The sequence below is a fragment of the Hippoglossus hippoglossus genome, chromosome 17 (genome assembly GCF_009819705.1).
Source record: "Hippoglossus hippoglossus isolate fHipHip1 chromosome 17, fHipHip1.pri, whole genome shotgun sequence".
Classification (NCBI taxonomy): Eukaryota; Metazoa; Chordata; class Actinopteri; order Pleuronectiformes; family Pleuronectidae; genus Hippoglossus; species Hippoglossus hippoglossus.
Window position 1 is genome coordinate 13,044,674 of NC_047167.1, and position 25,567 is coordinate 13,070,240.

The following is a 25,567-nucleotide window of genomic DNA, read 5'->3' on the forward strand; positions in this document are numbered from 1 at the left end:
AGGAGAAGGATGATGATTGTGGTTGGCTGCATCAGTGAGCTCAGACCTCCTACCACTACAGAATTAAGTTAAACAACATCTCTGTGTGTCTATCAAGGCACTCAAACCCTCATGTGGGAACCTTGATATGAACTGAGGCAATGACTTGAGAGCGTCCAGGGTGCAGCAGTGTGCGGGTGTGTGCTTTGAAGGCTGGTCGCTGCAGGAGGATGCTCTGAAACACATTCATCACCCCATACTCCCTGAGCTTCTGATTTGACTGAAGCGAGAAGAGCCATGTGGAGGCCGCTGCTCGTGGTCCCTCTGATGGTGTTCGCTGTGATGCTGTCGGGCACCGGGGCCACAAATGTAAGATGCTTCTTGTTTTTTCTTTAACGGAGAATAATGTGATTTCATTCAGCCAGAAGCGTAGACACCCATCAGCAGAGGTACTGAAATAAAAACATGTACTGATCTCTAGTAGTTGAGTAGTTTTGCTTTCATCTCATTCTGTACACACTTTGTGAAGTCTAACTTGTGATGCTTTCAGGGTCATACCACTGCTCGTTATTTCTCTAAACGTCTTAGGAGAGTTTTAAGCTGAGGATTTTTCAAGAGAAAACTACATAGCACTGTGTCACAACCTGAATCTACAGCCATTAAATAAGAAATACTTTTCCACTGAGCTTTAATCATTGCACATTCAACACTGTCAGGTTTTTGTTTACATCTAAAGCAGATGTCAGTAATATATCAACTTTTTAGCATACTCAATAGTGCTGTCGACCTTAAACCCACTTGCCCAGATCCTCACTAAAATCTATTTACGGGAGAGTAGCATCATTTTGTAGCTCTATGTGTATTTTCTGTTGTGTATAACGTGAGCGGCGTTCATTCTTCACTGCCTCAGCTCTCATATACAACACTAACGTTTGTTTGTAACTGCAGAGTCTGAGCTTATCTGCAAACATCTTGCACCCCGAAGAGATGGGATTGTTTACGGTTGGTCTGCACATGCAGTGCAGTGTGTGCAGCGTTTTTTCACGTGGGCCATGTTGGTGGGCCTTTCTTAAGGGAAGTCATGGAGACAGTGGTATATGTAAGAGGGAAAGCTGGAAATAAGCAGAACAAGCATTAAGCAGAGGAGAAACATGTGTTAATAATCATATAGTGTAATGTTAAAACAGCAGAGCATTTCTAATTCTCTTTTTCACATAAATAATGAACATATTAGATTTTTCCACAAGACAAATCCAAGGTAGAAGTAGATAAGTACACAAATATAAGTCGTCATACATTAAAAAAGTCACACAGGAAATATAAGATGTCCAGCTTTATTCAAGGAGTAATAATACATGTCTAAGCTCTTTACTTCTGTAAAAATCTCTGCACTTCTTGATGAGTAACTTATTATAAAAGGAGGTTGTATCAGTTATTCGGCCTAAAGGTCGCTGATGGTGATACAATCCATATTATAGCTCTGTCCCTGTTATAGCCATGGCATTGAAATGCATCCCCTGCCTTACAACACATTGATTTTCATTCTTAATGATATCATTTCACGTGCATAGGTAAATTCAATTCATTACAGCAAAATGGCCTCTGTTAAATGAGCCACTGTTAAGGAATTAAGAAATGTTCCACCTTTCTGTCCAGGGGCAGTGGACACCCTATCTCCACAGTGAATTAGAAGGGTAATGTGTAGTAATGTTGCACACAAATGTATCTGACATAATGTTGATCGATTTTAGCAGCTGACTAATGTGCGCCTATGTGTTAGCTAGTGGGTCGTCCACTCACCAGAAGGTCGGTGGTTCAATCCCCTGCTCAGCCAATCCGCATGCCATTGTCCTTGGGCAAGTTACTCAACCCCAAATTGAATGTGTGTGTGAATGAGTGAATGTGCTTTCTAGTGTAAAGCGATTTGAGTGGTTGATAAGACTAGAAACACACTTTAACAAACTAATGTTTACAGCCTTCAAATTAAAAGCTCCTCTGATAAACACAAACACAGGAGGCATTAATCCTCTAACACATGAAGGTTGTAGATGTTATTCACAGTTTCAGAGAATAATGGATCAATATAATGTCTCTAAAAGTTGGAATCATTCAAAGCAGTAGTCTCCCTTCAGTAACTGTGGTAGTTTCCGAGCTGTGAGGTGGACATGAGGCCTTTACGAGAGGGTGCACATGATCGTGGAGGACACTCGGCGAAGGGAACACAAGCAGAATGAATCTGATTCTACATGAGATAAAAGAGAAGTGCTTTCATGCTGGCAACAGCGATCGAGGTTCAGGTGAAAGGATTCATTATGATGACTGATTTTGTTGCTGGTTTCTGCAATATGGTTGACAGATGACAAAAATCCAATGGGTTTACATTTCTATGGGGATGCACATTTTTATTGCAAAGAAAATTAATTGCGGGCAAACTCAAAATAATATCAAATTAATTGGACAATGTTTTCCATGCAGACGATATATATTGAATAATGTTAGAATTTCTTTTTAGTGTGTGTGCAGAAGAAAATCCAGGTGCCACTGTAAAGGAGTGAAAGGCAGCAGGGTGAGTAGAGCAACTGTTCACTGTGTGAAATAATCAAATTAAATGAGAATTACTTTTAGCTTTGGCTGTTTTTAGATTTACTTCTCTTTACATAGCTTTCTAAATAGTTTATATAAGTCTCAGCTACATCTTCTAGTTTGTTTCAACATCCTTACTAATTACTTTCGTTTTATTTTAAATTATTTTACTGTAAGATTCAAGCAGAAAAAGAGCAAATGAAACTTATTTAATGTAAAACAATTCACACTCTTTAATGGTCTGGAATTGCTAAGACTGCATTCATTCCAAAATCTTACATCATAAACTAATCAACTAAGGTTTGCAAATAATTCTCAATGCATGAGGAATCATGAATTAAAAGAATGTGTCTGTTTTCATAGAGTTTCCAATCAAACAACTGCATTGGAACTACAGTATATGTAAGATTTACCCAATTTGTTTTTCAAACCTTCCTGAGAAGTACGTTTAATTTGCACTTTGCTAAACATCAGTCTCACTGTGAAAAGTGTCAACCCACTCAAACCTCCAGTCTTCAAAAGAACGTCTATCTCACTTACTTTATTTTATAAAAACAGGGACTGACACTTGAAAACAAATTGAACTATAATTAATATTTTCTACTACTGTTGTGGATTTGTTCATATAATAGAAACAAGCTGATATTTCCCAAGGGGTCATTGAGTTTATACGTTTTATAAGGGCAGTGGCCTCCATTGGTGACATACAGTGGGATGTTATTCAGCAGCCATGTTATTCATTAAGCATCAAAATCATAGTGACATAAGAGCGTAAAATATTATTTCCACAAACATCCAGGAAACTATATATTCCTCAATAACTCTTCACTAATTAATCACTGAAAAATACAACTGTGTAAATGTACAATTTAAAATGATATCTCTATTTTCATTTGTCATCTGTCATCTGTCTGTCCCTTTGTGTATTTGTCTTTCATAACTACACACACACTCACACACACACACACACACACACAGGGAGACAAAGGTTTACGAGGAGTTACCGGTTCCCCAGGACTGGACGGCCGTCCAGGACCAACTGGTTATGCTGGGCCAATGGGAGCAAAGGTAAAATATCAGCCTGGCTCTTATGTCTTCTCTTGTTTGACTTCAAAACACAGACTATTGTCAGATGGCAACACTGATTCAAATCGTGTTAAGATTGTTACACCTCAGCATGACATCAAATCATAAGATCAATTATAGGTTATTGTCTTTGACAGGGCAACACAGGGTCTGATGGACACGTGGGACCAAAAGGCGATCCGGTAACATAACTGTCTTATCCTTGCTTCTGTCTGTTTGGTGTTGAGTTATGTCTCAGTGGATATATATTTGACTTCAGCTTGAATGTAGTTGTGTATAATACATGTATGTGCATTGCATGGTATTGCATTGCCCGGGTATCCATTCTGTTGCACCTGTTTTGCTGTTTAAAAAGTACAATGTCATTACAGGGACCTGAAGGCAAAGAAGGATTTGCTGGATCTCATGGTTTACCGGTGAGTTGTCTTATCCTCAATTACGTCTGTGTTACACTCTTCATCATATCATTTACATATTGTGTAAATGTATGTTCCAGCATATTTAAATAGATGCTTTTTTAAACTTCTGATTGATAGATAATTGATCATTCTCTTACAGGGTATCTCGGGTTTACAAGGGCCTCCAGGACCCCTAGGGGCCCCAGGATGCAATGGAACTGATGTAAGAAAAAAATAACAATGTTATCTGTAATAGTTTCAAATAAGGAGACGTTTAATTTAGGAACAAAATAGAATAAGACAGAGATTGAGACTTTTGATGCTGAGACAGGAAGTAGGTGTGTAGGAAAGATGATTCATGACAGGAAACTTCTGATCCGAGGGTTTGATTTGAGAGGCACCGCAGCTATGGTAGTGAGGGCTGGTCACAAAACTTTACTGTGCTGAAAGACAGCTGAGAGAGATAGTATCTGATAGCTAATAAGTGATTGGCTAAAGGCAAGCATGTCAGGCTGTGATTGGATGAGAGCTGGAAGCGAGAACTTTCCATCACTCTTCTTCTGAACAAATGTATTTATGCTTAAAGGTGTTTGTGACCTTCTTCTAGGGAGAGGATGGGCCTCCTGGAATCCACGGGGCCCTCGGTATTGATGGAAACCCAGTAAGAAGCAAACTCAAAACAATTCATTGTTATGTATACCTAAATAAAGTATTGAGGCTTTCTACACTTCAATCCATTTTACTGTTCAAAACTGGCCTCAGCTTTGTTTTTACTTTACAGGGTCATCCAGGTCTGCGTGGACCTAAGGTAATGATCATTAAAGCCTTTTTCTATTAATGAAGAGGGAGAATTCCTCGGCACTGACCGACTTTTAAGAAGTTTATATGTTTTTGTGAGCGTGATCTATCTAAGGCTTTGCCGCAGGTGTGGCTCATCTTTATGTATCTGTGAACATGTCCATGTCGTTATGTATGAGGCACTGGGATGTGTTGGTAAACATGTCTGAGCCAAGGTCAATACACCTCAGCTTTGACAACAACCTCCGAAGACAGTGATCTGCCCCGCTGAGATGAAATGTTTATTACAGTAGCAGTTTATTCAGGGGAGACCTCAATTGAAAGTTGAATGCTTTTTTTATTGCCGTGCACAACAGAAGAGGAAGTGATGGGATATAAATGAGTCTTTTGACACCTACACCCCCCTGTGATGTCGTCATGATTGAAAGGGGGTGAGGCTGTGTAGAATAGGACCCCCCCCCGCCAGCGTCTGGACTCTGGTGGTGGTTGTGATGGGATATAGCGATGCTGAGGCTGAGAACTACGGCTGTGGATATAAAGGCTGGAGGTCATTGGGGTGGAGGAGGGTTGCAGCAAATCACCGAAATTGCATCCGACAGCAAGGGGAGAGGAGAACAGATTAAAAGTTTGGCAGCAAGGACATAATTGGCTGGATGATAATCTGGTTGAGATTACTGAAAACGCTCACTGTCAGCTAATTAGAAAACGCAGGGAGAGAGAATTGTGAATTTGTAAATCCTTAAAATAATCCTCCTGATTGGAGTTACGCTGAGCTCCATTCCATAATTTGAGTTTTAAGGCTGCAACCTCATAACTCCGCCCGGATATGAGATGAGAGATCATGGTGAGTGATGAGCATATATCTTCAACCCTCTGCTGGAGCATGCAGGTGGAGGCTGAGGTGGTACTGACAGGCAAAGGACGAAATGGGAAAATATTAGCAGACCGCTAAATCGGGAGGGTGTGTAAGGAGAATGAGGCATGTCACATGCATTGAGCAATGCAGCCGGTTCCCAAACACTGCTCCATTAACACACAATTGTGTTTTAACAGCGCAAATTGACCGATTGCCTCGATTTAGCTGCCACACCGGGTCCTGGAAAAATAAAGAAAGCAATGAGGCATATCTCAAAAACCTGCAGCCACTATATAAGCTAAAACCATCTCACGTGGTTAAAAATGATAAGATGAATAATCATACATGCAAGTGCCTCTGCTCTGGGCCTGTTTTTAATCCCCACTTCTTTTCACTCTGTGGAAACCAAAATACTGCAGTAATGGGTTTGTGCAAATGTCTTAAAGTGTACGGGTACATGATATCAATTTAGGTGTCAGACACGAGTAGGGTTCATTGAAAACTGGATATTTGTTCTGTAAATCGATCCATGACATCACAAACAGTTTTTAGATGACTGGAGTAACATCCTCCCTGAAAGAACAAACATTAACAATAACAAGTTTGTGTGGATCTTGACTGTGAGATATGGTTGTGTAAGTGCACTTTTGGCCACTTACATTCCTGTTACTGTGTTGTCATGTCTGGGCCATGACGCTTTAAAACCACCTTTGCTCTTTAAGCTTGTTGAAACCCTCCAGAAAGCAAAGCATGTGTAAAACAGGCTTGCGTTTGTTTTACCTTGTTCTATAAACACAGCTAAAACCCTCGCATATCGATTCTCCTCCACTAGTTGCTGAAGTCATGGCGAATGAGAAGTAGGGTTTATGTGGTTGATTCAATGAGGCAGCTCCCAAGACACTGACTGTGGTCATTGTAATTCAGAGCATGTGCATGTCAAGTGCACGGATACATAAAGATGAGTGATGAAGCCTACAGAGCACAACTGTCAGCTAGATTTTCCAAATGTAACAGCTAAGTATTGTTACATCTCCTATACAGTGTTATTACATATCTGAGATTATCAGGTATTTTAACACTAAATTTAATACTTTTAATTATTGTATCAAATAATAAATAAACATATTTCCATCGCTACCCAGGGTGAATCTCGGACGTCAGCAAGTTCAGTAGAAGGGCCACCTGGGCCACCTGGGAGGGACGGAGAACAGGTAACTATTTATATTGCATCACAGTTTTGATTTGTATAATATTCACCATTTTATCATCAGGGGGTAGTACCGTCACAGAAAGAAGGTTCCCGGTTCGAATCCTGAATCGGCTGGTGTCTTTCTGTGTGGAGTTTGCATGTTCTCCCTGTATTTTCTCCCACAGTCCAAAGACTTGCAGATTGGGGTTGGGTTAATTGGAGACACATTGGCCGTAGGTGTGAATGGTTGTATGTAGTCCCTATCTAGGAATAGCGATCTATCCCGGGTGTACCCCCTCCCTCCCCCTTCCACCCAATGTCAGCTGGGCCCCGTATGTGACGCTCAAAGGATGAATGGTATAGATTATGGATGACTGTCAAATAAACTTGATAACTGGCCAGGTCTGTATTTCAGGGAGCCCCAGGTTCCCGTGGAGAGACTGGACCACCTGGGGACCCTGGACCAAGGGGCAATGATGTGAGTGAAGTTGCCTTGTTGTTTGAGTACATTTGACACCATGGGAAATTATGATGTGATTTTTTATGTCGCTGTCTGCCTTCTTTGTGAACAGGGCTTTCTTGGCCGTCCAGGGGCTCAGGGATCCAAGGTAATGCTTGTGTGAATATTTCATTAGGTATGCACACACCAACACTATTTGACACCTGTGATCAGTAGAGTGAGCACTGTATATCCTGGGAAACCACTTGAAAACCACAGCTGCAGGGTTATTTTGTCTTGCCCCTGTTATCCAATTATCATAATTGGCAGTGTTCACACAACCTGGGAAAGTGTAAACATTTACTGGCTGTTGCTGCCGTCTATCGTTACACTTGTTTATCAGTAGGGCAGGATTTTACACTGTTGTGGGAACATGCAGATGGGTTCCAGGCTCCCAGCTCTCTGTGAAACGTCTCGCAGATGGTGAAAACATAATTGGGATCAGAGAAGGGACAGGAATATGTATTCTCTTTGGTTGGTGTTGCAGCAACAAGACCTTGAAAGATGAGATAAAGCAAACTGAGGGAGAGTCTGTGAAAGATTGAGATGCAAACAAGTTACAAATTCTTTTCCCATCCTTCAGGGTCAAGGGGGCACAGGCGGGATCCCAGGACCTCAAGGACCAAAGGTATTTTTGTTTAAATCCATTGTTGAAGTAAACTGATAATTATCACATTTATTTAAAGAGGAGAAGATGTTGACAATTTCTGTTAAATAATCATAACATTATCTGTATTATGTCTTGAGGATGATTTCAATTTGTTTGATATAGGGGAGACCAGGACCACATGGACAACCGGGGCCACCAGGTCGAATTAGGGAGTTTTTGACTGACATACAGCAACAGATTGAGGTCAGATCATCGTGACGATTAAAGGTCCAGTGTGTAAGATTTAGGTGAAAGGGATCTATTAGCATTAATTCAATATAAACTAATATAACTAAATTGTACTAATTGTTGTTTTCTTTCCCCTAATATGAGCTCTTTATATTGAGATATATGTTTTTTACAGTCGTCCAAACTGGACAAACTAAACACCTTTTGGGTTTTTATAACAACTGAAGGCTAACACAGGTTCTCTTTCATGTTTGGAAGGGGAGGGTGAGGATAGGGGTATTCAGCTGCAACACGCAACCACTAGATGTCACTTAATTCTACACACTGAACCGTTAAATATTTTACAATGTGTTGTTTCCTGTATATGAGGACAATTCTAATGCTAAATCACCGCTGTGTTAAGGCACTCACAGTTGCGATTTAAGCTATTATTAATATATCATTTATTCAGTAACATCAATGTTTGGATGCATTTATCTGTTTATTGTTGCTAACCAGCTGGCGATAGGTTTTTGGGGATTACAAATTTCCTAAATTACTGTGCCAGGTAGTTTGAGACAGACAAAGCATCTGAGGGAAGGCAACATTTAATTCAAAGTACAGTAAGAGGGAAATTATTATAATTCTTCATTTCCCAAGTCATTACAATTTAATATTTCTTGTGTAGAACTGGAAATTGTGGCCTGATGATGGCACAAATGGAAAGGTCAAAGGGTCATAAATACTAGGAATAGATTGTTTTCTTAATATGGCATGGTAGCAATATTTATAGCCAATGGATATTACAATGTCTGTCTGTTGGACAGACTGTAATTGCAACTACTGACTCATTTTGTTACATGAGGTTTATTTCTTACTCAGGCTCTAAAGGGAGATAGAGGAGATGCGGGAGAAAACGGCTGCAAGGGCGAACCAGTAAGTTTCTGTTAACAGTTCATACAAATGACACTTGCATCTGGCATCAAAGTATACACACTTCAAAGTTAATGTTTTTAAATGTTTAACAACTGCCACTGCTTATTCTGCCTTTCTAGTGTTGTGTATTTCCCTCCCTCTTTATTTCTGTGCTCATTTCGATCTGTTCTCAGGGAGACGTCGGTTTTGGCATCTACTCTAAAGGAGCAAAGGGAGACAAAGGACAGCAGGGTCCAGAAGTAAGATACTAGCTTCAATGTCTTCCATGTGCATACAAATGAAAGGTAGTGGTGTCCCAGATCACATTTATTTCACTGTTATATATACATATCTTTCTCCCTATATGCAGATATTTGTTTTATGACATCACTTTGCACATCACTTAGGTAACAGTTCAAGAATAGGGATGAACAGCAGAGGGCAGTAATGCAACATCAAACCCAATGGGATCTGCTATTATAAAGGAGAAAGAGAGGAAAGAACAGAAAAATAGACCCATGTCATTGATAATTGATAACTCATAATGTCATCAGAATTATCTAGCTGGAAAATAGTTTTCATCACTAACCCAATTGGAAGGGCCAACCCAGAAAAGGACCTGCAACACAGAGTCTTCTCTGAAACAAGGGGAAAGAGTTAAGGACAAAATCCTTCCATGAATCCACAGTTAGGTGAATACAGCTTATAAATGAAGTTGTTGCCATGTTGTCCTTAGCTGTGCTCAATTTGACTTGAGTGCATCTGATATTTATTTTTTAAATCAGTGCATGAAAGCCACCAAAACATGCAAACTCTGCAATTTCAATAGAAAATAAATTAAATATGGTTAGGGCCCTTTGGTAAGTTATTCTCTTTATAGAAAGCAGAACCTATTCAAACCTTAATGATGTTTTTTAAATGTACTTACAGGGAAAGTCAGGGAAGGATGGGGATCCTGGTCAAGGACATAAGGTACTGTTCGACTGTTGTTGAATGTCAAATTTTATTGTGTCTATGTGTATGTGTGCGTGTGTGTGTGTGTGTGTGTGTGTGTGTGTGTGTGTGTGTGTGTGTGTGTGTGTGTGTGTGTACGTGTGTGTGTGTGTGTGTGTGTGTGTGTGTGTGTGTGTGTGTGTGTGTGTGTGTGTCTGTGTGTGTGTGCCCTCATTATGTGGCCTTTAAATACATTTTATTTTTCTTTAGGGAAACCCTGGCCACAGAGGTGAGCCAGGAAATCCAGGGACCGCAGGAGGAACGGTTAGTGATCTGTTAGTGCCAAAAAACAATACACAGTCTTTTGGTAGGTTGCTGTGCTTTGTTTTATGCTCTGTCTATACGTTCTAACTTCAGGGTGAAAAGGGAGATAGAGGTCCTTCTGGTCCACCCGGATATGTGAGTTCATTTTAATTTTCAACTTAGTATTCCTGATTTCTTGGCATCCCTTTTTCTGGGATTTAAAAATTTTTTTTAGACTACATACACCTACACAAAGGTGTATGAGAAAAAAAAAGAAAGCCTACAAACAATAAGAGAGAGAGAACAAAGCCAAATAAATAAATAAATCTTGATCTGCTATGAGTCATACCAATTTGTTACCCCAACCTTCTTTGCCCTTAGGGGGCCACCAGACATGGAAAGTGGGTTTAGAATCTTTTGAGTTAAACAGGATAAGACGGCAAGTTTATCAAGCAAGTAAAGGCAACTACATTATTCAAATTTCCTCTGAAACTCACAGTGAGAGGATGCAGCTCCACAAATATGTTGTAAGCTTCACTAAGGATTTAAGAATGACCTGTTCTAAAGACAGATTTTTATGGCTGGCCCTGATTTACATTTTGATGGGGTCCAGATTTGGTGAAATATTTACTAATGTTGGATTTTGTGAAGTGAATACAATGCACAAACTTATATTTAAGTTTTTGAGTCCATGTCTGCAGCAAAGAGATCAGGTATGATTACATGCCGAGTTCTGAATAGTGTAAAAGGGCCTAAAAATGGTGTCCATTGTGTTCTAAGCTTATCTACTGACTGGTTTCATCGAACAGATGGTTCCATAAATCTGGGAGATTATATCCTATTTATCTGCTTCAGGCTTCACAGATAAGCTTGTATGTTTTGGATCATAAGTAAATTCCGATATGGCATTCCGATTCTTACTACTAATGTGTAGTTTGTATCTTATAATGTAGTCTCCATATTTTCTGCAAACAGTAGATTGCCTTTTCCAGGTTTTCTTGACGTCCCACCAAGAGCTAACATCACTGTGGCAAGCTGTCTCTTTCAGTTTTGCATTTATGGACTACTCCCTGGCCATCTTCCGTGACTGGAAAAACTGAAACACTTTAGTCAGATGGTGTATGATTGTATTTCAGTGTTACTTCACACTTGACACAGAAAGTCCCTTGCGATAATCCAATGGAGAGCTTGAGTTAAGCAAACTGGTATGTTTTAATAATTTATTGAAACATGAACAGATGAAAGAATGAGGATAAGACATTATTCTTGTGAATTTTTAGTGTGTTCTATACTGTGCATGACTAGTACTTGTACCGCCATGATTTCACTACATGGTCTTGTTTGCAGATACATGGGCCTGTGCCTGAGCCACTCAAAGGATATCACGGAGATCCTGGTTCCCCTGGACCACGTGGGCTTCCTGGTCGTCAGGGTAGATGAACAGCTTTATGATAAAGACACTGACAGATAGTGAGATGACAAATAGATCGATACAACAAAGGGTTAAGTCAGTGTGTGACATGATTGTGTCATAACAAATTCTATAGTTGCATTACCGGTAACTCAGTAATCAGACAATAAGTCCTTATTCTGTTCTTAGGTGTTGTGGGCTTTCCTGGACAACAAGGACTTCCAGGTGTGAAGAAAAGAGGCTACCTTTCTACCTCCCTATTGAAAATATAGATGTTTTTTTTTTTAAAGTTTTATTTTAATATAGAGGTATTGCTTTTCTCCCCTGAATATATCTGTCTCAGTCTGTCGCTTTACATCACACAGGCCGTGCATCTGGCTTTTATGTGCCAGGCCCAAGCGGTCCTAATGGCTTTCCAGGTTCCAAAGGGGACCCTGGGGAGCCTGGGGATATTTATATTGGACTCCCAGGTCTAGAAGGAGACCCTGGTGATGGAGGTCTTCCTGGGGATCAGGGCCCACCTGGACCTCCAGAAGACAGAAGTATGTATAAATGCCACAGCTATTTGAATTCATGCCAGGCTTTTTGTGTCTGGATTTGGATTTCTGAAGTACAAACAAATGCACCAATGATGAAAAGAACAACCATTTTTGATACAATAGTGAGAATATATTGAAACAGTAAATAGTAAACTTATTGATTTGTTTTTTGTGTTGCTTATAGCTAACAGGATTACCAAAGGTGTCCCAGGAATGAAGGGAATCATGGGGATCCCTGGAGCCCCGGGATATAGCGGAACTTTTGGAATAAAAGGTTGCAATAAATTGACAGCTACCATTCATTTGTTTCACATTTCTTCTACACATCTTCACAACTGCTAAATCTGAGTATTAGTAAGATACGGTTTCTGGAACCCTTTGATGTTTTATCACTTTTTAATATAAGAAAGACTAAAACCTTATACTATACTGTATATACTGTATAATGGATGGATAAAAAAAACTGTAATGAGGAAAATATAACACTGTGTAATGAAAATAGGGCTCACAAAATACATATTAATGTATATATACATTCTTATGCTTTGTACAGGAGAGAAAGGGGAGTCCTGTAGTCAGTGTACCGGATCAGGACACCCAGGCTTACCAGGTCCCCCGGGGCCACAAGGCAGTCCTGGTAAAACCTGGACTGATTGAAAACAGTCCAAATCTTCTTCATTGAATTGCATTTTTATATTATTACTGGTAACTATGAGGAGTAAAATAGATATAAAACTGAAATAGACACAATTGTTTCTGTTGCTGAGGCTACAATCAAGGACCATGTGCCAAAGGTGATCCAGGCTTCCCAGGACCTAAAGGTGTACCTGGAGGACCAGTAAGATATTATATCTTAAAGTAACTTTTTTGTTGTTGTTGTTGCTTGTTTTTACAAACATGTATTATTCTCTAAAGGGTGCAATTGGTGATTCAGGATTTCAAGGTCCTCCGGGACAAAAGGGAGACTCACATTCCTATCACACCCCAGGATTAAAGGGAGAGATAGGAGGCCCAGGACAGCCTGGAAACCCTGGTGCAAACGGTCTCCCTGGGACTCTTGGATTACCAGGTCGCAAAGGATATCAAGGCCCTCCAGGGGATTTAGTAAGAATGTTTTGCCTTACTTGAGCTCATGCCATTTGGGACCAAAGGTTATACAAAGTTTACTGTCCCCTCACTAGTATCCAAGCACTGGTGTGGAGCAGGACAAGGGTTTTCCAGGTCCACCAGGGCCTTTAGGTCATCCAGGACCAGTTGGCTTCCCTGGCCCAGTAGGATATGGGCATGCTGGACATCCAGGAAGTAAGGGAGATATTGGTGTACCTGGCCTCCCAGGACTGCCTGGAATTCCAGGTAAAGAAACACACTGATGTACAAAGAATTGAACAAATACCAGTAGATAGAGAGAGAAAAAGAGTGAAAGCCATTGCTTGGTATTTCTCCTCTCCTTCATTGATAGGCCAGAAAGGGGAACCTATCCACATTCACACCAAAGGACTCCCTGGACCACCTGGATTTAAAGGTCTGCCTGGTGTTCCTGGAAACATCGGTAAGCAAGGATGATGACGGATGGATGGAAGGATACTCTGAACATGATTATACAATAGATGATGAAAGCATTTCTCATACTTGCTAATAAACATCAAGGTTATCAAGGATTGCGAGGTACCCCAGGAATACCAGGTACCCCAGGAGAGAAAGGAGAAAGAGGGGATGTGGCATTTCCCAGAAAGCTCGGAATTCCAGGGCCAAAAGGTAATCAATGTGTATTGAAGTCAAGCAAAAGAGCCATGCTTATACTCTATAGACAGGTGTGTAATCAGTGTCACAGTTAGTTTGATATTGCTTTGGGAGACTCACTATATCACTCTATGTTTTTATCTGTGTGTGTTGTTCAGGTGCAAAGGGGCAGCCAGGACTCCCAGGTATTCCTCATTTGGGATTGCCTGGTCAGCCAGGTTCACAAGGCCCTCCTGGTGTTCCGGGACTGAAGGTCAGGGACACAAACAAGATCTGTGAAATGTAGAAATCTACATATAGTATAGTACCTGGTTGGCTATTTCTGTGAATAAAAACTAAAGGTAACAAAAGGAAAACAGCAGTTAGGGACGAGCAGTAAACTGGGTTTACTGAAAACACATTATTATATGTTTTATCTTATATTTATATACATTTTTCCAGGACATTCAAGTGTTAATTTTATTAATAATGTAATAAAGGTAGATACCTCTTTGATTTTATCCTGCCATAAGTTCTGTATAAAGTATAGTGAGAGTTCACTAGTGAGATTTCAACGCTAAACAGAACTAAATTTAGTGTAGAATATTAGAGATTCTTCAGCTGTTTAAGTTCCACAGACCGCTTCAGTCAATTGAGAAATCATGATATGTCCCAGCACTAGCATAGCACAGCACTCGGAAAATGCCATACTGCAGGCACACAGATATATGTGAATATAACTAATATAAATAAATAAATAATGCTCTGTATATGTTTCATTATCAGGGTGATAGTGGCCCTGGAAAATGTGGGCCCCCAGGCCTGCCAGGGTTTCCGGGAGAACCTGGAGTGCAGGGACCTATAGGAGATGCTGGGACTCCTGGTCTACTTGGAAACCCAGGGCTAAATGGCAACGCTGGTCTTCCAGGAGAAAAAGGTAGTCATACACCAAATGTAAAACTGTAATACATATGCATTAATGCATGTAATATTTCAATAAACACATATTAATCTATGTATAACATTACTCTATGCTGCATACAGGAAGTCAAGGCTTTATAGGCCCCCCCGGACTACCTGGTAGCAAGGAGTCATGTAATGGTTTATCTGGACCAGAGGGACCACCAGGACCCAATGGTTATCCAGGACTCCCAGGTCAGTCTACAGTACATGTGACCATGAAAGCTAAAATGTCAAAGATAAATGTTTATTGAATTTCAGCTTTTCCACTATTCACCACCCCCATTTTCTTCTATCCACATCACTCTCTATGTCACCTACCCCAGGGCCCAATGGCTTCCCTGGTGAGAAGGGGAATGCAGGTTTACCAGGGTCGGGTCATCCTGGCCCCCGTGGTCAGCCTGGTTCCCCTGGGTCATCAGTGGCGGGCTTACGTGGACTTCCTGGACAAAAAGGGATTATGGGACGAAACGGCCTGCCTGGTAAACCAGGTAGGACATTATTTCTCTGACAGAAAACTACACTCATTTCGTGATCTTTAGATCTGGTCTCAACCATTAGTTATATAAGAAAACATTAAATCAAATTAAAGTGCATATCAAAAAGGCTTTTGCAATAATTATGCAGTGCCAATGGAAGAATGTACAGATGCTGAGAAAGAGCTTGTCTTTAAATGTTACACTTGGATTTCATCAGGACTGAGAGGAGAACCAGGACCAGAAGGCTTTCCAGGATATGGACTGAAAGGATTCCCTGGAATTCTAGGACCACCAGGCCAAATAGGTAACACACCCATATAACACACACACACACACACACCTTCAGAGACAAGTAAATCACTGTGTATCTATTAAATATTTTTGACACATACAAATAAATTATCAAAGTTAGAAAGTCTTATGTCTGATACAAGTCAGAGGTTTTTGCCTCATTCCATTAATAGTGATTCATTGTATTTGTATATGTGATCCACACTTCTGATGGAGTTAATTAACATGCCTGTTAACCACACAGGTTCCGCTGGCCCTGATGGAGCCAAAGGTTCCCAGGGTCTACCAGGCATGGATGGAGAACCTGGTCCCAGAGGTCCTCCAGGCACTGGATCACCAACACCAATAGAAATCATTGGACCCCCAGGAGACCCTGGCTATATTGGTAAACTAATCATAGCAAATTCTTGTAACACTGTAAAATGGACTTTGAAAAATGTGTAAAAGACGGTTTCTTGTTGTGGTTGTAATACACTTTAAAATTTGGTAGGACAGGGCCCGGTATCTCCAGATCCTCTGCAACCTTTCATTTCGTTTTCAGTTTCCAAATGGTCAATCAGAGCATTGAAACGTGTGACATTATGCAGAGTAAAAGAAAAATCTAAACAGACTATTACATGCAGCTGTTCATCTTTCAGAGAAATATACAGTCTAGTTTGGTTAATACTGTCTCAATAATGGATTCAACAGACCTCTCCACATCAGTGACAGTCATCTTGATTAATATTGAATAAATCGGTCGAAATGTGAGAGGAAGCTAGATCTTTTTGTAAGAGCAAAAGAATATGAGCTCTCTGATTGGTCTGGATTTCAGGCCATCTATTACCAGAGTGCATGTGAAGTCACGAATGCAGTCTGACTCTTATACCAAATAGTACTGTATGGAATACATAAACTTAATGGAATATTGAAAATATTCTAACTGTAACTGTACTTTTTCAGGTCCCCCTGGTCAAACTGGTACCCATGGAGACACTGGAAGTACTGGACCAAAAGGGCAAAGCGGGACAGAAGGAGGACCAGGGGGTCCTGGACCAAGAGGTTTGCAATTAGAGTAACATTGCTAGCAATATACTTCATTTTGAGTCTGTGTTCCTTCCTGAACTTAAAATTGTGTGAGGACCATTTCAAGCATAGACCCTACAGAGTGAGGACATTTTTGGAAAGTGAGGACATTTTGACCTGTCCTCAATTTTTGTATGGGCTGATTGAGGGTTAAGACTTGGTTTTAGGGTTAGGGTTAGAATTAGGTTAGGGTTAGGGTTAGGCATTTAGTTTGGATAGTTTGGGGTTTAGGGTAAGGGGCTAGGGAATGTATTATGTCATGAGTGTCCTCATAGAAGTACAAACAAGTTTGTGTGTGTGTTGTCTGTAGGTCAGAAAATGACATTTTATAATGTTGTATTGCATTAACTTTTGAAACCAATAAGATCAGAAACAGGAATAACCAATCATGGATTTTCATATGGTATAAATTATGTCATGGTGATGTCATTAGGGTTAGCATGTCTTTTACATTATTTGCAACTGTATTTGTAATGTGTATCATTTGTCCAGGTCCTCCAGGTGCTCCAGGTGCTCCAGGTATTGGTGGAGCAGTGTGCGAAGAAGGAAGTCAAGGACCTGCTGGAGTCCTGGGAGACCCAGGATTTAGAGGACCTCCAGGTAAAACCTAAACTGTCGTTTAAGGCCATTAACTCTTTTTGTTTCAGTTCACTACTCCAAACTCACAAGTAATTTAATAAATCTAAATAGTTATTTGCAACCAATTCTTGGTTTTCACTTTTGTAAATAATTCTCCTGATCAATAAGGTTTACAGTATTGTTTAAATGTATAATATTTAGGCTCAAAATTACAAAAAACCTTAGAATATAAATCAATACATTAGTTAAACCAAACAAACCCTGTTGTAACCCTATCAGGCCTGAAAGGCACAAAAGGAGATCAAGGTATCACTGGAGGGCCGGGTCTAGTCGGCAAAACAGGTCAAACTGGATACAAAGGGGTTAATGGAGAACCAAGTTACTCTGGATATGGACTCCCTGGACCAGCCGGACAAAAGGTGACTGATCAAAAACATATTTTTGCATGACTCGGTAGAGCAGAATCCAATCTTGTACAATATGTATATAAATATGGATCCAGCCAATGTATGTGTTGATTGTAAATAATGACATGTTCTTTTTTTCTCTTTATTCTTATTCCTGTCCTCAGGGTGAACCAGGATCAAGCAATAGTGAATTGATGAAAGGTCAGAAAGGAGAACCTGGCATCAGTGGAGTAGTAGGTGTACCAGGAAGTTCAGGAGCCAGAGGAAACCCAGGACCTGTTGGAGACAATGGTAACTACCTCTTATCATGAGAACTAGGCATATTTTATTTACTCACACTTTATTTACCTCTACATCCAACTTCTGTCTCCACTGCCCATTCCAGGTTTAACAGGGTATCAAGGAGCTAAAGGTTCATATGGGCCTACAGGACTTAAAGGACACCCAGGACCTCATGGTTCACCAGGCAAAGTCCTTTAAATCAACCATTTTCTACTGTATAACAATACCATAAAAAAGTCAACAAATCAATTTACGACATACTTTCAAGATGCAACCTAATCTGTAGCAGAAAATACTGTAATAGGTACTGAACTTTTAAACTGTTTTGTTTTATTTGTACTCTATTTTAAATTAAACCTCAACATGACTTTTTCATGTCTCCTGCCTCAGGAGAGCGAGGACTGTGGGGTGTTGCTGGTTATACAGGTCCGAAAGGCAACCAGGGCAGGGATGGGATCCCTGGACCACCAGGACAAAAAGGGGACTGTAAGAGAAATCTTCCATGAAAATTTTGCATGGCGCGATGAACTCATGCAAATCCTGCGTATTACAAACCTATAAGTGTTGTTATTTTCTTACTGTTACTGAACAGTTGTCTGTGTACTAGCTAACAAGTCATCAAAGTAATTGAGGTAGCCAAAGCTCACCTTCGATATCTTCTCTGCAGCCATAATTGAAGGGACACCCGGAAGACGTGGTGACACAGGTCTACCAGGTGAGGTAATAGACAACACTTCTACAAACATCCCACTTGTGCAAGTTTGCTTCATTATGGTACTGCATTTTTATTTTCACACATTTGGAAAGTTGACTGTTAATTCTGTTTTTGGACTCAAAGGGGGTCTGCCTTGCTTTCTAACCTGCTGTGTAGCTGGTGAAAGCTTTAGCGACCTACTCATTTATAGCTCATGTCATAATTGTAACGTGTCCAAATTAGTAATATTGACACCATAAAATGAAATTGATCACAAGGACATAGACAATGACATATCCAGAGTTCAAAATCTTACCTTAAAATCTAACTAAGAATCTTAATCCTCTTAACTATTGCGTTGTTTGGCTGTAGACATTAGTGGATTCTTCTTTATGTCTTTTAGGTCCCCCAGGAAACCCTGGTCCTCCTGGCTTGTCTGTGACAGCGAGTCCTGGACCGACAGGAGACAGAGGACTTCCAGGCGCACGTGGGGTTAATGGTCCTCAGGGGCTAACGTGTAGAGAAGGGGCATGTTTACCGGGATTAAAAGGAGACAGTGGCCATCCTGGATTTCCTGGCAGACGAGGTGAGGATTTCCTGCTGCAGGACTAAAGAACCTGACATATCTTAAAGTGGCAAAAATGTTGTGTTTGAAGTGTTGAGGGTGGCAGTGCAGTGGTAGGGTTGGTACTGCCGCCTCATAGCAAGTAAGTTCTGGGCTCAAATGTGATGTCTGACTAGAGTCTTACGGTGTGCAGGCCCCGTCTGCTTGGGTTATCTCCTGGTACTCCAGAGACATATATCTTAGGTGAATTGGAGAGACTAAATTGCCCATAGGTGTACAAAGTCAGCTGGGATTGGCTACGGCCCCTGCGGAACCCTCAAGGGATAAGCAGTAAATTGGATGGATGGATTCTCAGCAATCACTCTCTCTCCTTGCTGCTGTATATGTAGGCTCTCCTGGTTTACCTGGCCCTCCAGGTCCCACTGTAGCGGGGTTAAAAGGAGACAGAGGGAACATGGGTCCTGCAGGAATCCCAGGTTATTGTGGTCCACAAGGAGATCAAGGGCTTCAAGGACCACCTGTAAGTGATCCTAACATTTATTTTTGATGATTACTTAAAAATGTCTGATAAAATATAAATGACAAAAGATTCAAGTAATATGTCATATAAGTAGTTTTAATTTCTGTCAGCTGATTATCCCTGATTAATTCCAAGCATCACCTGCAGTTACATCACCTCTGATACTGATGCCTTTAATCCTGAATCTTAAAATAATCTCTGCAATACTTAAAGTCTAACCTTTGACCTTTCATTGTTTCATTTGCATCCCCAGGGTGCAAGAGGCCCACCTGGAGGCCCAGGGCCAATAGGTGACTCAGGTCCTCCTGGATTCCAAGGCCCTCGAGGTACTCTATCATTTCATCTTTAGTGCATAGATTAGATGCCCTCTATGAATTCCTCCACCGACAAATGCAGATGTGTCACCACAGAAGAGTCATAATCGGCGATTGATTTATGTCCTTACAACTGAGATGGGACCCAAATGGGACCAGAAATGACTGGGATAGAAAGAAAAGAAAATTCATGAGGATAAATTTCACTTTTTTTCTGGTATACACTATAAGAAAGAATATATGAAATAAGGTTTGAAACAAAGCTACTTGAAATCGAATTATAACTTGTGTATTTTAGGTGGGACGGGACACCCCGGATACATCCCAGGCCCGCCGGGACCACCTGGACACAAAGGTTTTCCTGGACAACCTGGTGCGTCAGAAGTCTGTTTGACTATTCTTCACGATAAGCAGGGATAACAATGAGCCCCGATAATATCTTCTAGATTTAGTTCTACTGACATTCCCAGTACAGTTGATGGACATTTCAGAAAACCACCAATCTTGATTTTTTCTCACCTATCGCTACAGGCCCTAAAGGCGAACCAGTATTTGGCAAAGAAATCTATGAACCAGGGCCTCCTGGCTTACCTGGTCCCTCCGGAAATCGAGGAGCCCCAGGAAGCACGGGAGTGTCAGGACCAACTGGCCATCAAGGTTCGAAATTTTATCTCAGTTCAATCTTTGCACTGTGACTTTAATGTGAAACAATTTTTTTTGTCATAGTTTGTCATATTGTGTGATATAATAATGTGTCATGTGATGTACAGTATTTTCAAATAATGCTACTTCCATGAAGTTGCCCTTCGTGATACTATGTGACACTGGATGTATCTTCCCCAGGCCAGCCAGGAATCAAAGGGGTGCGTGGTTCCAGCCCACTCGGCCTGCCCGGTTTTCCTGGCCGCAAGGGAGACACAGGAAGAGCCGGGGTTCCAGGTATGTGCATAGGCTGAAAGATGGTGTAGATGTGCAAACATGGATACCAGTGGAATAAGAACTTGCTCTTGTGCCTTTCTATATATTATGATTCCTTTCTACATCAAGGGGCACATGAGTGGTTGCTTGCATTGTGTACTTGTAAATATGGGTGGGAAGCCAGTGAGAACAGTGACAGTGACAAAGACAGTGAACCATTACGCCAAAAAACCTCAAAAAAAATTGCCGAAGTGATTTCATTTAATACTTCATTGTACATGTTGTTCTTCATTAATGATGCATTTACTCTGCAGGTCCAGAAGGTAGAACCGGAGACCCAGGCCTGAAGGGTCCTCCGGGGTTGCCCGGTAGCGGTTTTTCATGTCACACTGACAGTTTCCTGATAGTGAGACACAGTCAAAGCATCCATGTCCCTGACTGCCCTCATGGCTCCATCTTCATCTACTCTGGATACTCCCTCCTCTTCATCAATGGAAATGAGAAAGCTCATGGTCAGGACCTCGGTAAGAAACCTTCATACATAGAAGCTTCTTTTTGTTTGAGACATTTCATGACTTCTGTCCACCCCTTGAAACTGTCTCTCAGGCACAATGGGAAGCTGCCTCCCTCGGTTCTCCACCATGCCCTTCCTGTTCTGTGACACAGAGAGTAACTGTCGCTACGCTTCTCGAAATGACTACTCGTACTGGTTGTCCACTGACACTCCCATTCCCGCCAACATGGTTGCCATCGCAGGGGATAAACTGGCCTCCTACATCAGCAGGTGGAGGAGTGCATTCACAAAAATGTCCTATATAGTTGAAATAGGAATTTGATTTAATTCAATTTGATTTTCGTTAACTGAAGTTGTTTATGGAGCATGATTCTATTAACGTTTGTGTTTGCATGTGTGGTTTAGGTGCTCAGTGTGTGAAACCACCTCCAATGTTATAGCCGTCCACAGCCAGACAACTCGGATACCTCAATGTCCCCAGGGATGGGAGTCCCTGTGGACTGGATACTCATTTGTCATGGTAAAGAGACCAGTGCTTCTTTCCTCTGAATCACTGGATCTCCTTAACTGACATTTCCCAAATAATTAGTCTTCTTTGGACCTTATATCCATTCTAGCAAACAGGCGTTGGTGCAGATGGCTCATCCCAGCCTCTGGTTTCTCCTGGCTCATGTCTGGAAAGTTTCCGCCAAGTGCCCTTCATTGAATGTCACGGCAAGGGGACATGTAACTACTACCCCGACTCCTACAGCTACTGGTTGGCCTCCCTCGACCCCAACAACATGTTCAGGTAAACTGTTTACTTATGTTTTTACGCAGTGGTTCAGCCTAAATTTCCAGGATGGGGAATGCCACATGGAAACAATTGCTAAGCCAAACAATTCTCTTAAGCGTTTGTTTTTTCAGATTTCTGATGCTTTTGAGTACAGTTTCAGATCCTAAACCAACCTGCCACGAATCAAGTTCTGGAGGGAAAACTGAATATTACAGATATTTGCTCTTATAATCCACATGAATCTGTTTAGTTTCATTAAATCTTACACAAGAAATCTATCATCTTGATTTCAATGGCTTTGTTAACACTTTTAACACATTACTTTAAATCAATCATCTAAACAGCTATAATCCACAACTCCACTACACATATCTGTTTTTTTCTGAATCAGGGGCCATTAAGAGGTAACAATTTACACAGAGGGGCAAGCACACTAAGTCATTCCTTGTTTACTGTTATCTCTATAGCTACAGGTTGCCACATTTATTGTTGGTAAGTGACTACTTTATTAAAAGAAAAATAACTACTGACAAGACAGGGTCACTTGAGGGGCCAATCAGATTTCAGCTGGGGCCAGGGCCCCCCTGTCCCCACCCCTGGATCTGCCCCTGCCATCTGTAACACTGTGTTTGTGTTTTCTTCTCCCATCCAGTAAACCTGTTCATCGGACCGTCAAGGGACCCGCTCTAGAAAGTGTTGTCAGCCGTTGTCAAGTCTGTAGGAAACCAGTAACGGCTCGCCCAGGTGACGGACGTGGGGACAGTATTTAACAATGACTACTTTCAATGTCATCTAAAATATGATAAATGTGAGAGGAAACTTGTTAGTTGTGTTAGTGTCTATGCTTTTCCACTACATGAAAAAACATTCCTCAACCAAATAGCCAATCATCTTTGATGGCAGTTATATAAGCTCTGAAAATAGTGAATATTAAATTTAATGAAACATTTAGTGATCCATGATGTTTTATGGATGCTGCAGTTTGCCACTGGAAAGTAATTAATTAATTTTTAGCCTCAATAACAACTAATGACGGCAGTGGAAAAGGTACAAGTAGCAACAGCAGCACTGCACAGTTCAGTTTTTACATATTATCTTTTTCTGGATTGTAAATGCTTTATTTTTACTTTGAGTGTTTTACTTTAAATAGTTCACCCAACATATTTTTCTAACATGTTATTAGAATTAATATTGTAAAAAGAGTGACATATTGAAAACAAGCCATCTGTTACCGTGTGTACCTTAACTGATAAAATGTCATGTATCACCATGTGATAGCAAAAGATCTTTTTGATTAAAAAACAAAAAAAAGCCAAAATGTCCAGTTTTGTGCTAATGAGATAATTAACCCGTCCACTCAGTGATGTCAGTGACAGGTTTGCTGCTTCGCTCTAAGTGACCTGAGAAGCTGGTGCAGTCCAGTCAATGACGTTGGAGGTATTAGGTCACAACAAATGACACCAATGTTCATTAACCATCTGGAGAGAAAGTGTGTCATAAATGTGACCTGCTCTCGCTTTGAAATTGTTTCCAAATGCAAACATTGAGTCATTTGTTCCCTCACTCTAAAAAGACATTCCTTTGAGTTTCAGCATGTTAGATGGTGCATGGAGACAAAAAAATGTGCAACTCATACTCATGTTACTAGATGAACAAGTGGAGGAAAATGTATTAAGATTAAATACAAATGAGGAGAAATAATGCATATTTGCAAATTGTAACCATGAATTGAAAGAATCCATTATCAAAAACTTAATGAATATGTAATCCATCCATTTCCATCCAGAAAGAAATAAAGAAAACTATGAATCTTGTGATTTCCGTCAGCATATTATTCCTCCACATTTTTCACCCAGAGAACTATCACTGGAGCGATAAACCTCAAAGGGACAGTCATTCACGCTCGCTCATCCATATCTGCCACCGTGATCAATACATCCCATTGGAGCTCGATGCAAATAAGCACAATAATGTCCACAAACACAAACTGTTTCTTTTTGGCTCGCAGATATTCCCAGATATTGACTGCTCGCGGTCATAAATAACACACTGCCTCATGTGCTTATGTAACAGCTGAAGAAGAGCTGAATTAAAAACCTACGATGAATGTGATAATAATAAATAAAAGTATCACACTGATTAAATCATCATATTTAGACATTTTTGGCTCAGAATCTCAAAACATCTGGGAGTCCTGATATAGTAGATATGAGAAGCAGCCGCTCCTTGAATGCCACCTTGAATTAGATAAGTCTTACATGGCAGACAGTTGTCAGCATGTATGGAAACACTCTTGCTGTCAAGCGCTCTCTGTAGCCTTCTTAACAGGATTATTCTGCTCCCGACACTGCACTTACTAATTGTTTAGGCAGCTATATTAGGCTTCTACACCTCTCTAATTGGGTTAGAATGGCGATTTGTTGAGAGGTTGATGCGCTTCAAGGTCGTCTCCTGTTTTAGAAGGACGCGTCCTTCTAGGTTTTTATCCACACACATGCTAGAAAGATATTTCCCCTGATTCTGTTACAGATTAGCCTCACACATTGGAGGATATACTCCAACTTGGAATAGTATCAAACAGTAAATAAAAAATAAAAAGTGGATTACAAAGATGTATTAAATAGATTTAGGCTCCATTAAATCCACATTTATTTTCCCCAGGTCAGATCTCAATCCTGAACGACAACAGGTGAAGTGATTTCTTGTGACTTTGGAAGTTATAATGCAGGTTTATGAAGCAATATACAAACTATATAAAAACTATATATCAAATGTTGTATACTGTAAAAATGATCTGGAAACAACTGGTATTCAATCTTTTATTGTATTTGTCACAATGTATAATGAGAAAAGATTTAATTTACTCATTTCATACAATCATTAATCTGTCTTAACCTGCTCCTTCACATAGATGCTTTACATAATTAACAGTGATCGCCATAAAAATACCGGAGATTTATTTGTGCATCTGACCACGAGAACGCTTATCAATTGGTGGTGTTGAGGAGAAACAGAGGGAAGGAGAGATGCAGCATACATGCTTTTGTTTTCTCATTTTCCATCAAATTTAACTCACAATGTGCACTTCTATAGACTCAATTAGGCTTTGCATTCATCTGAATTAAAAACACTGTACCGTAATAAACCCTGCATTTGCCTTACAAACAGAACAAAAGAAG

At 40.5% G+C, this 25,567-nt stretch overlaps 1 protein-coding gene across 1 annotated transcript; it reads left to right on the top strand.

Moving 5' to 3' along the window:
- Nucleotides 1–276: 276 nt before the first annotated feature.
- On the top strand, nucleotides 277–23,680 carry LOC117778349 (collagen alpha-5(IV) chain-like). Its single transcript, XM_034613852.1, has 51 exons — nucleotides 277–348; nucleotides 2,492–2,545; nucleotides 3,541–3,630; nucleotides 3,786–3,830; nucleotides 4,020–4,064; nucleotides 4,207–4,269; nucleotides 4,654–4,707; nucleotides 6,843–6,911; nucleotides 7,305–7,367; nucleotides 7,462–7,497; nucleotides 7,972–8,016; nucleotides 8,161–8,241; nucleotides 9,088–9,141; nucleotides 9,315–9,380; nucleotides 10,051–10,092; nucleotides 10,324–10,377; nucleotides 10,471–10,512; nucleotides 11,704–11,788; nucleotides 11,957–11,992; nucleotides 12,133–12,321; nucleotides 12,491–12,580; nucleotides 12,860–12,943; nucleotides 13,074–13,144; nucleotides 13,222–13,410; nucleotides 13,488–13,659; nucleotides 13,766–13,855; nucleotides 13,954–14,061; nucleotides 14,205–14,299; nucleotides 14,812–14,962; nucleotides 15,070–15,180; nucleotides 15,312–15,476; nucleotides 15,682–15,768; nucleotides 16,000–16,140; nucleotides 16,698–16,796; nucleotides 17,322–17,420; nucleotides 17,679–17,818; nucleotides 17,971–18,097; nucleotides 18,192–18,277; nucleotides 18,484–18,574; nucleotides 18,756–18,803; nucleotides 19,186–19,368; nucleotides 19,737–19,867; nucleotides 20,121–20,193; nucleotides 20,480–20,554; nucleotides 20,713–20,838; nucleotides 21,025–21,120; nucleotides 21,414–21,623; nucleotides 21,706–21,883; nucleotides 22,019–22,133; nucleotides 22,231–22,403; nucleotides 23,041–23,680. Exons 1-51 carry the CDS (start codon nucleotides 277–279, stop codon nucleotides 23,156–23,158), a joined length of 5,007 nt encoding a protein of 1,668 aa, XP_034469743.1. The 3' UTR covers nucleotides 23,159–23,680.
- Nucleotides 23,681–25,567: the final 1,887 nt, after the last annotated feature.